The sequence below is a fragment of the Callospermophilus lateralis genome, chromosome 8 (genome assembly GCF_048772815.1).
Source record: "Callospermophilus lateralis isolate mCalLat2 chromosome 8, mCalLat2.hap1, whole genome shotgun sequence".
In the NCBI taxonomy this organism is placed as follows: domain Eukaryota; kingdom Metazoa; phylum Chordata; class Mammalia; order Rodentia; family Sciuridae; genus Callospermophilus; species Callospermophilus lateralis.
Window position 1 is genome coordinate 110426690 of NC_135312.1, and position 12559 is coordinate 110439248.

Genomic DNA, 12559 nt, shown 5'->3' on the forward strand with positions numbered 1-12559 from the left:
GTGTGTGTGTGTGTGCGAGCGTGTGTGTGTGTGGATATATCTTCATGTTACAAACATATCAAGTATATATAAATGTATGTATATACATGTACATATTCACTGTACAAGTGTGCATACACATATGTATATACCAATTAAAAACAAAATAACATTTAAAATAAAAGAATTATATTACCTTATAATTCACTGGGGCTTTGCATATGAAGCTCTGTTTGGGCAGTTTTCCAGCTAGGTTCAGGTCTATGCCCAGCTGATATTTGGAGTAAACTCTCCTGCTCATTCTTCTCCTTCATTTGCTAGGCTCCCCATAGAACATATTACATCCTATGCTTTCCTCTGACCTGACCCCAAAACAGGCCTGGTCAGGGTCTGCCTAGATGTGACTGGTAACATTAGGAGAAGAAATTTGGAAGACAGGAAAATACTAAAGCAACTCTTTTTCCCTAGCAATGGATCTGATGAGCTAATGGTCTTGAGATTGATATGAAGTTGTTACACCAAACATCCTGGCTTTCTGTTTATATTTATGGTAAAATACCCCAACTATAGCATGAGTCACACACAGACAAAATGTTCATGTATTCCCCTGTGCAGGTAAATATTCTTATCCATATATCTGGTCCAACCACACTCCTCCTTAAGATTTGACATTCCCCTTGTCCTAGTAGTTTAAAACTCTTGGAGAGGAAAGCAGAGTCAATGGACCTTCTTCTTTCCTGCCTTGTTTTTTTCTTTTATTTACTGCTTTCCATAATTAATAGGATTTTTTAGTTTGTCCTAGCGAAAACTACCACAGATTATTTCTCTGGGAAAAAGATGTTTTGGTAAATTTTTATTTGGATAAAATGCCAAAATTATAGAAAAGTTACAGGAATCAAACAAGGAATTGTCATACAGTTTTTTACCCAGGTTATATACGTTTTCCCCCATTTATGCTATGTGTGTGTGTGTGTGTGTACATTTACATATCAACATCATACACACACACACGAAAGATACTTTCTTTTATGCTGTTGTTTTGTTTTGTTTTCAGTACTGGAGATCAAACCTAGTACTTTACACATGCTAGACAAGATCTCTACCACTGATCTACAACCCCAGCCCTGAACAAGACACTTTTGAATTCTAATTAACTTGTAAATTTTTAGAGCACAAATTTTCACAATGAAATCATGACATCATTTTCTTGGTAAATACTTCCAGTCTTTTTAGAAAATATCATCAAGATAGTCAAATCAAGTTATTTCAAATAGAATTAAAATTTTCACAATCATATTTTTAGTAGGATGGACTTGATTCATAATATATATATATATATATATATATATATATACTCTAAAATGTTCAGCATAAATACTTAAGAAAGCTGTTGAAACAAATAATGAAGTATTATATATATGATAAATATGGCATTCTATTTTATGTTTTTTTTTTTTTTAATTTCTTGGAGCTCCTTTTATTTTCTCTATAATAAAGGTTCAGGTCCAGAAAGAAAAAGTATATTTACATCAACTTCATATCATTGTGACATTGTAAATATATTTTCCCAAACCCTGTAGTACTGCTCTATATCAGGGAGAAGTGTTTACTGAGACACATCCAGTCCTAAAAGACATCAAGTTTCATTGAATAAATAGTAATCATTGTACTATCTATAGTGGTACCCTTGGGACAGTAGAGGACAATCAGAAATGACTTTTATTATTAATGTTACTATGGACTAGTCTGGGGACTAATGGTGAAAATTAAAGAGCTTTTAAAATGAACTACTTCTTGGAAACCCAAATAAGAGTTAACCGTATCTATGGATCTGCTAATGCTGACTTAAAAACTATAATGTTCATTTTTCTCGTGGTTTCAAGTTGATCTCTTTTGAAAATAAAATCCTTTTCCCAAACTAAATTGTGCATATTTTTTTCATTTCATCAGAGGATTTAAACTGACATAATTAAAAATAGAAGTTTAAGCTCTATTGTTGGGCTTATAACTCCATAGTAAAGTTCTTGTCTAGCAGAGACATTGGGTACCACAAACAAAACAAAACAAAACAACAAAAAACCTTCAAATTTCAGAAAACTGTTCTGAAATTTTCACAATGAAATCATGGCATCATTTTCTTGATAAATACTTCCAGTCTTTTTAGAAAATATCATCAAGATAGTCAAATCAAGTTATTTCAAATAGAATAAAAAATTTCACAATCATATTTTTAGTAGGATGGAAACTTGATTCATAGTATATATACACACACTAAAATGTTCAGCACAAATACTTAAGAAAGCTGTTGAAAGAAATGATGAAGTATTATTTTTCACTTCTAAATTTGAGTTTTCTTCTTGGAACTTTTTTGGCTCAGCATGTTCTTCTGCTAAAGAAGGTCTAAATTATTCCAAGCATATGTGTGTGTATATACATATACATACATATATATATATATATATATATATAGAGAGAGAGAGAGAGAGAGAGAGAGAGAGAGAAGAGAGAGAGAGAGAGAGAGAGAGAGAGAGAGAGAGAGAGAATGTTTTATTATTGTGCATACTTGAACCCCATATCACTTCTGGCTAAATTAAATTAAAATATTATTGCCTCTTAATATAGACTAAAAGCCTTTTTAAAAAAGTTCTGAATAGTTTAATGATTTAATAGAATCTTAATGATTTAATAGAAATTAAATTGCTAGTGTGAATTAAAAGAGCCTTTGCCATATGTAGAATAAAAAAATGTCAAACAAAAGAAAATATTTATTGTATGACATTGTATTGTGAAGAATATTTTTAACTTCAAAAAATGAAAATTGTTCTTTGATACTTACAGAACTATTTTATTACATATTGCTTCTGACTGCTTATTTTCTAAAAAGAGAGGAACAATAACCACAAAAAATATAAGATGCACAGAGAAAAAAGCTCAGCTTATTTTGTTATATACACTAACACATAAATGAGAAAATGCAATAAAATGCGGAATTTGAAAGGTTGAAAAAACTTACAATATTTAGGACTGTAATTTCTATTCAATATTTTTTAAGGCAACACTATCACAAATACACTTTAGTAACCATGACATTGCACCAGGACACAAGATTTCAGGTGACTGCATCACTCTGTACAGTTGACTACAATTGCCTGATATATGTACAATGTGTGCTGAATTCAGAGTGCAGGCAGTTAAGTGATTGCTATATTACAGAAATACACCTTCAGAAGTCTCTGATTGAGGTTTCTCTTAGAAGAATTGAAGTACTGAAAGGAATACATTTTTGTCATGTTAAATGGGGAAAGGGTAGATTATGACTTAGCTCCTGAAATTTTAATACTGCTCTTGAGTCTCTGCAATTCTAATGTGCTTTCAGAAACTCTACACATTCTTGAAGGAGTCAGACCCAAAGACTAACAAGCATACAGCTCACTAATCTATTCCTGATGCTTTGCCTAAGAAATTGGCATTGCCATCTTCAACGTCTTTCTTTTGGAACCACGGTTTTGAATTTGTTCCTTGTTGATAAGAATCCAGAAAATGACAGATTCCAGGAATTTCACTGGGGAAGTTTGGTGGAAGTTCCTCCCTTGATCGAGGGGTAAACACAAAACCAGGACAGTCTTTGAGTAATCTGAAAAGGTTAAAATAAATATAGTAAGAGTTAATGCTGACATAATATTGGGCAAGCCTGGAAAAGAAGACAACATAAATAAATGAATATAACTAAACCAGCCGTTTCAGGTGTAATTGACAGAAAGATTTTCATGATGTTAACAGACATCTTCACTGAATAAATACAATGAAAAATAAAATTCAAAATAATAAGAAAATTCTACTAATATATTTGATTCTTATTAGAAACGAATAAAATATTGTGAAATATTCTAAGAGATATAATTTATATAGCAGTGTGATTCACGGTATTTAAAAAACAAAGATCTAATAACAGCATAATTAAAATATTATTGAATAAGTATTCTTAAAATGAAAAGTGTTAAGTCATGGTCCCTTTATCAATTCATGAACTGTGTATATGTTACTTAGAAAAATCATGGGCAAGAACTTGTGAAAAAAAAATGGTAATAGTGATGTGAAAATATATGTTGGATATTTCAATAGAATTTTTACGAATTCCAGATTAGTAGAACTCAAATGAGATGTCATTGTACATACTCATTGTGTACTTTCCATTTGGTATGATTTATAGTATTTTTCTCTTAAGTCCATTAGTTCTACCAAGCCTTATTATTTGTTACTTGTCCATTATGCTAAATTCGTTTTAAATTAGAACCTTACTGATTAAGTTACTGACTTCACTTCCCATTTTCTTCCCTACCTTTCTATCAAATGCAAAAATCATTAATCATTCTCTCTAATTTATGATTCAGGCCATGGATAAACTTTATTGAATAGTTCTAGGACCTAAAGTAATGCTCACAGAAAATCATTTATCATTTATGCTTAACAGAAATGGCTATTTTTTCTATTCACCCGTCTGTGGTGTCAGGTCTTAAGGAAATCTGAATTAGATTTTAGTGCAGTGATTTTCTTCTGTGCCCTGAAAAACCCAACTGAATTGGATTTCATGTCTGAAGAAAGAGTCTAGTATAATACAACACACCAATATTCTATTAACTGCTACAGTACATCAATAAATATATCATCTGTAAGATAGGAAAACTAATAAAAATTGTGCTTTTATCATAAAATCAATATTTTAAAGTGGCTGTAATTTATAGGGCATAGTATCTGGTGAATCCAATCTAATATGACTTAAGTAGAAGAAAGATGCTGGCTTATACATATCATATAATACATATCATATAACACAGCATGCACACAGATTGTGGCTTACTTACACTCTAACATACATATTATAACACACATAATATTCACATAGAGTGACATGCTAGATCTGGATCGCATTGGCTTGGCAGCCAACTTAAACACTATTTTATATTTGCATAGCATCCAGTAAGTGTCTACTGCTTGCCTTGATTAACACTAAATGTATACCCATTATTAATCAAATTTCACAAAGCATAAATATTTCATTGAAATTTCAATTTTCTATTCCTTTTAAGTTTTCCTGTCACATTGAAAAATAGTGAAATGCCACTAAAAGAATTTTAGAATATTGTCAAATGTCTTTCACATTATTTCTTGCACAAATAAAACATTAACTATTTGGATAGGATACAAGTATTTCCTACATAAGAATAAAGTGAAAGGCAATTATCATTCAAATCAATAAGAAAAGAAAAAGGCTACACCCTATTTTTCTACAAAAAAAAGGAAGTGGGGAGAGTGGTAAAGCTGAAGTGGGCTAGCTCAGGTGGGAGAGAGAATCGCGGCATGACTTGGATGGTAGCACTGAGAAAGGTGAGAAAAGCTGCATTCCGGATGTAATTTGTAGGTGGACATGGTGAGATGTAAGGAGAAGAAAGTAACAGCCACTGTACAGTTTAGTGTCTTGGTGAAAAAGGTAGAGTGGTGTCCTTTTAAGGTGATTAGTAAAGCTTAGCTGGGTGGGAAGTGAATTTCATCAGGGTATAGTGTATTGGAACTCACTCCATTAAGTTTATTTTCCTCTGTCAATTAGTCATCTAAGAGGAAATAAAGGATAGGATGTATGAGTCTGTAGCTCAGTGGAGAATTATGAAATGGTCTAGAGTTTAAAAAAAAGATGAGAGTCATAAAAGTTCATTTTAAAATTTAATTAATTAATTATTTGTTTTTCCTTAAGTTAGGTTCTCATTGCGCTGACCAGGCTGGCCTTGTACTCCTGGGCTCAAGCAGTCTTCCTGCCTTAGACTCCTAGTAGCGGGGACTACAGGCATTCACCACTGCACCCAGAAAGTGAGTCATTCATAGACTTTCAGACACAGAAGAGAGAAGGGACAGAGCCTGATGCTGCAACTTTCAAGGGTCTGGTGGGGAGGACTACACACAATAGACACTCAGATGGTGTAGCCCTGTGGTAAAAAGAAAACCAGGTAGATGTAGAATAAACTTTTTAAAAAGTTTTAAAAAGGGAATGCTCCCAAGCCCATTCAATTGCTATTGAGATGATATGGAACATAAGGAGAGAGAAATGACCATGATTTTAACAATGTCCACTGAGGATCAGATAAGAACCATTCCAGTGAAGAAGGGACAAACATTGAAAAGGGACTGAGTTAAAGAGCAGCGAGAGACAGAGACAGAGAGAGAGAGAGAGAGAGAGAGAGAGAGAGAGGGAAAAGACAAAATAGAGAGACTGAAGATAGATGGTTCCTTTTTTTAAAATTTATTTTTCATTTGTTCTAATCAGTTATACATGGCAGCAGAATGCTTTTCTATTCGTTGTACACCAATGGAGCACAATTTTTCACTTCTCTAGTTGTACACGAAGTAGGGTTGCACCATTTGTGCAATCATACATGTTCCCAGGGTAATGATGTCTGTCTCACTCCACTGTCTTTCGTCATCTCATTCGCCCTCTCTTCTCCTCCCTCCCCTTTTCCCAACCCTCCACTTGTCCCATGCATACCCTCATCATGGATTAACATACACTTATCAGAGTAAGCATTCGGCCTTTGGTTTTTTGAGCCTAGCTTATTTTGCTTACCAGGATATTTTCCAACTCCATCCATTTACCTGCAAATCGCATAATTTTACTCTTTTAATAGAAGAATTATATTCAGATGGCTTCTTTTTTGTTTTACTATGTAAGGAGCAGAAATACAAGATGGTAGCAGGAGACAAACTTGAAAATGAGCGAGTTTTTATGTCTTCAAGAGCTTCATTAGTAAGACACGTTTGAAGGCTGTTGGGAATAATTATTTCATTCAAGAGAAATCGATCATGGAGATAAGACAGTTATTTTCTAGCAGGAAAGTTCTTGAGAAGGTGACAGAAATCACATTCAAAGCAAAACTATTTAAACAGGAGCAAGGCAGCTGGCCCAGTGCCCTAGGACCAAGCGCTGAAGACATGGGCCCTGAGGTGGTGTGAGGATAGATTTGACAGCATGAAGATGGATGGTGGAGTTCTCATCCAACTGCTGAGAAATAGGAAGCAAGGTTTTCAAGGGAGTCTGGGTTGGAAAGCAAATACTGTTGCAGATTTCAGGAGAAAAAAAAAATGATGCTCCAAAGGAATTATCTCTGAGAACAGTAAAACAATTTGCTTATTGTTTTGGCTATTCATACAGTTCTGGAAAATGTTTTTGCTATTTAATAGTTTTGATTATAATGTTTTATTTGAGTGTGACAAAATTCATAGGACCAATAAATTTCTATCAGTACAGAATGGCTTATTTTCTGATTAAAGGTGGATAAGAAATACCCCAATGACAGGTTTTGTTCACTCAGGTTGTTCAGGGCACGCTGTCATGGAGACAAGTACTCTTAGTGCTAGATAACACATGGCTCATCTTTTACTATGTGGACATTAGCTGCTTGCCCATAAGACTCTGCATACCTGGAAGATGTTTAATGACCTGCTAGTTTTCCTCTGGGAAACTGTCCACTGCTATAGTTAGGGAATTGCATTGATCCCAGTCCTTGGTTGCAGGGAGCAAGTTTCCAAAACTCTTAAGATTTCCTGAGTTATAGGAATGTTTTTGCTTTTCATGAGCCTTTGGATCACACCTGAGTTTATGCTAAGAAGATGACTCTAAATGGGGGCAGAGTTCCAGAAAAGACAAGTAGGTGATTAGAAGACTGAAAGTCTGGGGGAGAAGAAAGAGTGGTTGGAAACTGAGTTCCATTACAATGCCATTGAGTAAATCAATTATGTCTACATAATGTAACCAATGAGTCCAGACACCAAAGCCTACAGCTTAGTGGAGCATCTTGGTTGGTGAACCCAATGATATGGTAAGAGGGTAACTTGTCCTGAATCCATGGGAAGGTGGCATGAAATCTCCATAGTGAAGATCTAATTATTTGACTTGAGGGGATCGTGGGAACACTGGAATTTATAGCCAGTCAAAAGTGCTGGTAGCTTGAGGACCCCTGAAGTGTGACTGGCATCTGGTTTTTAAAGACAGTCTTATTGGGTATTGTATCTTACCGTGAGTCTATGCTAATTTGGGTAGTTAGGACCAGAATTGTGCCGAAGTACCCCAACTGATGTGAAAATGCCTATTGATATACTTGAGAATATTAATATATGCTTTTTAAAAAACAGTAATGAAGGAAGATGTGATGTCTGTCAAGAATTACAATTGAGTCACAAATATCTCATGAAGCTAATGAGTGATTTTAAAACAAGGTAGGGGGGCTAGGGTATAGCTCAGTGGCACAACACTTGCCTAGCATGGACAAAACCTTGGGTTTGATCACCAGCACCACACAAAACAAAAAAAAAAATAAATACAAAATAAAACCAGTTAAAGTGAAGGTGGTTAGAAGCTATTGCTTTTCTTTTTCCTTTAATATTATCTATGCAAGAAGAGAGTTATGGAAAATGAATCGAATCAGTAATATAAAAATGACAATTTTATATAGTAAAACAATATATTTCAGGTGTCTAACGCCATTAGTACCTGTAGGTTGTTGGACTAACATTGATTTTTCGTGGCACACTGCAGGACTCAAATTTGTTAGCCAGAGTGACATTATTTCCAAAAAGGCAGTAACGTGGCATTTTAACTCCAACAACTCCAGCAAAAACAGATCCAGAATGTAGTCCAATTCGCATCTGAAAGTAAAAACATAACAATATTCCCAGTTACTGGTAAACCACTTCCTACTTGTCACTGATAAACCGTTTCCTACTTGTCAGTGTTGTTTGAATGTCTTGTCCAAATTATTTTTACCAGTAGCTCCGACCACACCATTGCCTTCCTTAACACTTCCTTCTATTTCTCACATGCAAGTAAAAATGACTAGTGAGGAATCAGTAGCCTCCCCCTTACCTCTCTTCTATTTATACGGTTAAGTTTCTTAAGCAGAGCACGTTCATTACCTTAATTTATGAAACACACATACCCTTATGGTCCCTACAGCCACGTAACAGGGAATCTGTGGGCTGTTTATGTAAATAAGCTCTGTCCATCAAGTGAGAAAGATATAAATTCTGAACTCTGGGAGTTGTTTCTCAAAATAGTGACAGAGAATGGCAAAAGAAACTAATACTCTAAAATGAAATTTTTCAAAGCCTGGCAAGGTACCAACCATCTATTGTCCCAACTCCTCCAGAGGCTGAAGGGAAGAGAATTACTTGAGCTTGGGAGTTCAAGGCACCTGGGGAGCATAATGTGGCTGTACACCTAAAAAAGTTTTTTTAAGGATGTTTCATTTTAAAATAATTTATGTTAAATGTTATTCCATTATCAAAATGACTAACTATGGAAGATAAATTGTAATATTTAAGTAGAAAATGACACAAGAAAATAAAAATTAGAATTGCCAGAGATAAGATCACACTGACTATAATCTATGTATTCTACACACACTAAAGTAAAATTCAGATTCATGCAACACCAAAGTTGTGCTATATCTAGAAAAAAAGTCAGTCTGTAATCTGTAATATGTTGGCATAAAAGTTGAAGAGATGTGAATGACTGAAGGATATAGTGACATGGAATATTTTAAATGGAATCTTCTAAAATATCTAATATTTGATGTTCTAAGAAGATGTACAAATTCTTAACACTACAACAGTAAAAGTTAATATATTTTAAATGAGAATCAGATACCATATAATTTTTTTTCACATTCTATGTTAGTTGACCATTTGAAAACATCTTATTAGATACACGCATTTTAAACAAAAGCCAAGGATTCAGTAACATGGATACAATTAAAAAATCTGAAAAAATAAAAGCCTATCTTTTATCCACAAATATAAACCATGACTTCAGCACAATTGATTGAGAAGTTATCACTCTCTTGGGGATTCTTTTGGTCAAACCAATTTTTCTCTGTTTATTTAGTTACTCTAGCTTTTTATATGATACACATACCATGGCATTTTAATCTTATTATTTCATAAATAATATGTAAATACATTCCCCTCAAAGCCAAAGCCAAAGCTCAGAGAATTCTTCCCATGCCTGTCACCCTTCCTCCCCTTTTCAGTTCTCAAATCAACCCCGGAGGCTTTTTTAGAGAACTTTCCAAATATATGAGCAAGAAAATGATCCAAAGTTTAAAATGCACATCATGCCCTGAATGCATATCTTTACACTGGAAAAAGACTTCTATGGAAACAATTGAAGACTAACAGACTTCTGTCTCCCACTAAAAGCTGAATTGAGAACCTACTGGGAGAGTTTCATATTTGGGGACCACTTTTGGCCTAACTAATTACTTATTCTAGGCTTCTGGGAATAGGAAGATGGAGTACCAAATGTTTGTTTCCATGTTCACTAACTTAGAGACTCTCACTGTGACATTCAGCACTTCAGTCTATCTTCTGTCCACTGCACTTATCTATGTTGGAGTGGATACACGTTAGTGAAGCTGTAAATAGGAAGTGTATCAGCGAATAATTTGCATATGGGATGTGCTGGAAAAAAAGCACAGAGTTTGAAAAGGAGGAAAAAATTTTTCTTTTTTTTTTTTTTTTATTTCAAGTCCATTCCATGAGGTAACCAGGTAAGAAGTAGAAGTTTGAGATTTGAAGCCAAATGGACCTGACTCCAGCTCCTAATTCATAAAAGATTTTACTCTTGTCCATCTCGGTGAATTGTGGCCTATTTTTCTTAATGTTGAAGGTCAAATGAGACACTGTTTAAGCCACAATGTGGTCCTTTCTGATACATATTTATGTTCCCTTCCCTCTAAAAATGCTTTATACTCTGCCTTTGTAATGTTTCACATGCATTTTCTAAAACTCACAATTTCACAGGACTGCCAGTAAGAACACATAAAATGATATGTTTTCTGTGTCACTTTACAGCTCAGAAAATCTAATCTATTATTACTCAGGTAACTTTGTTAAAGTTATTTATAAATAATTCATCAAACTGAAAAAAATATTTAAAAAATACAAATATTTAGGCAAATAATAAAAATCATGCCATTAATATGTGCTTTAGGGGGTGGGTTTAAGTATAAAATTCATTTATATTTCAATATTTTTAATATTTACTTTATTGCTGTGAATACTCACAAAGAAATAGAAAGAAATGCACAATTCTCCTCTAAAAATGCAATTAAAACACAGATGCAAATTTCATGCTCCTATTGAGACATGGTATCTAAGGTGGCTCTCCTCTGGGTAGACATATGATTACTCTGATCAACAGTATTCAGCAGAACTGTCATTGTGTAACTTCCAAGGCTGGATCATAAAAGGTCATGCAGCTTCCATCAATTTTGTTAACTAGCAAGTAAGTTACCACTTAAGAAGTGGCTACTCTGAGTCTGCCATGTTGTAACATCTGGGTTGATGGTCCCAGCAGAGTTTAGGCTGTCTGCCATCCTCACCAAGGAACCAGGTACATAAGTTAAGCACCATCTTGGAATAGGTCCACCTGCTCCAAGCAATACAATCCTAAGTATTCCAGGTATCCTCCACTTCTTGTGTGTTTTCCAAGCTAAGGTCTCAGATCCTGTTAAGCAAAGACACCCTAGTGTTCCTATGCCTTATCCAGATTCCTGGAAAATAGAATCAATGCATAATATAAGATATTGGTCCAATACCACTAAGTGTAGGAAAGTATATTAGTCAGCAACATACAAATCGGATGACAGAAGATTTCAAAAATAGTGGTGAATGCTTGGGCAGATGGCTTGGTTAAAGAAAACCAAGGTTAAATCTCTAATTATTACAGTTCTGGTTTTCATTTTTTTTCTTTTATGTTTTATTGCACAACAGATGGGATAATACATTACTTTAAGGGACCATTTCGAAAGGTCCCAAATTGAGAAGTATTCTATAAAAATTAAGCAGCAGATTCACTGTCAGTGGGAAAAATGAATGTGATTCACTCATGTTATTGAACAAATACCTACCTATTTGATTTTATTGCTTCTCTATAATAAGATATTATTTCTGAGATCTGGGTCATCTAAATTTCTTGAAATGTTTTATGCCTTGGAAAATATTGGTGGATGCATAATCAACATTCATTGTAACAAAATGTCCTTCCCTACAGGTGCAGGTGCTATCCAACTAAAAACTACATTTTCTAAAAAGCTTTGCAGCTTCTAGATGCAGATAAGTTGGTGAATCAGATGTATTTACATAAGATTTGGAAGACAAGATTTCCATTGTGATTGTGTTTCTTTTGATTCCAGGTGCAAACACAGTTGTGGAAGTTCTTGGTTTTCTATGAGATGCTTAGCAGAGAGTCCATTTTCTATTCAAGTATCTTGTGATGGTCATGATGTAGAATTTTCACCTTTCTGAGTGATATTGTAGTAGGTGCATTTTTACTCTGTAGCCAATAGTAGAGACAGCAGCTTTGTGTACACAGTAGTTTCCTGATGGTCACTATGATACAGTTGCTCTGGAATCAGCTTTCAGACCATGGATCTGAGACCTTAGCTCAGAAAATGCACAAAAAGTCCTGAAGTTTGTTTGGGAAAGTCAATTTTTCAAAATCCAAATTATAAATGACTTCTCCAGTCTTCTCAAT

General features: G+C 34.3%; 1 protein-coding gene across 3 annotated transcripts in view; it reads right to left on the bottom strand.

Moving 5' to 3' along the window:
* Positions 1–819: 819 nt before the first annotated feature.
* Positions 820–12559, bottom strand: part of Gucy1a1 (guanylate cyclase 1 soluble subunit alpha 1) — a 61026-nt gene continuing 49286 nt past the window's right edge. For all 3 annotated transcript variants that reach the window (XM_076864654.2, XM_076864655.2, XM_076864656.2), the window contains 2 exons: positions 8516–8670; positions 820–3613 (listed from right to left, as the gene is read on the bottom strand). In XM_076864654.2, the coding sequence (XP_076720769.2) occupies positions 3412–3613; positions 8516–8670 (357 nt within the window). In that variant the 3' untranslated portion in view covers positions 820–3411. The remainder of the gene's footprint in view (positions 3614–8515; positions 8671–12559) is intronic.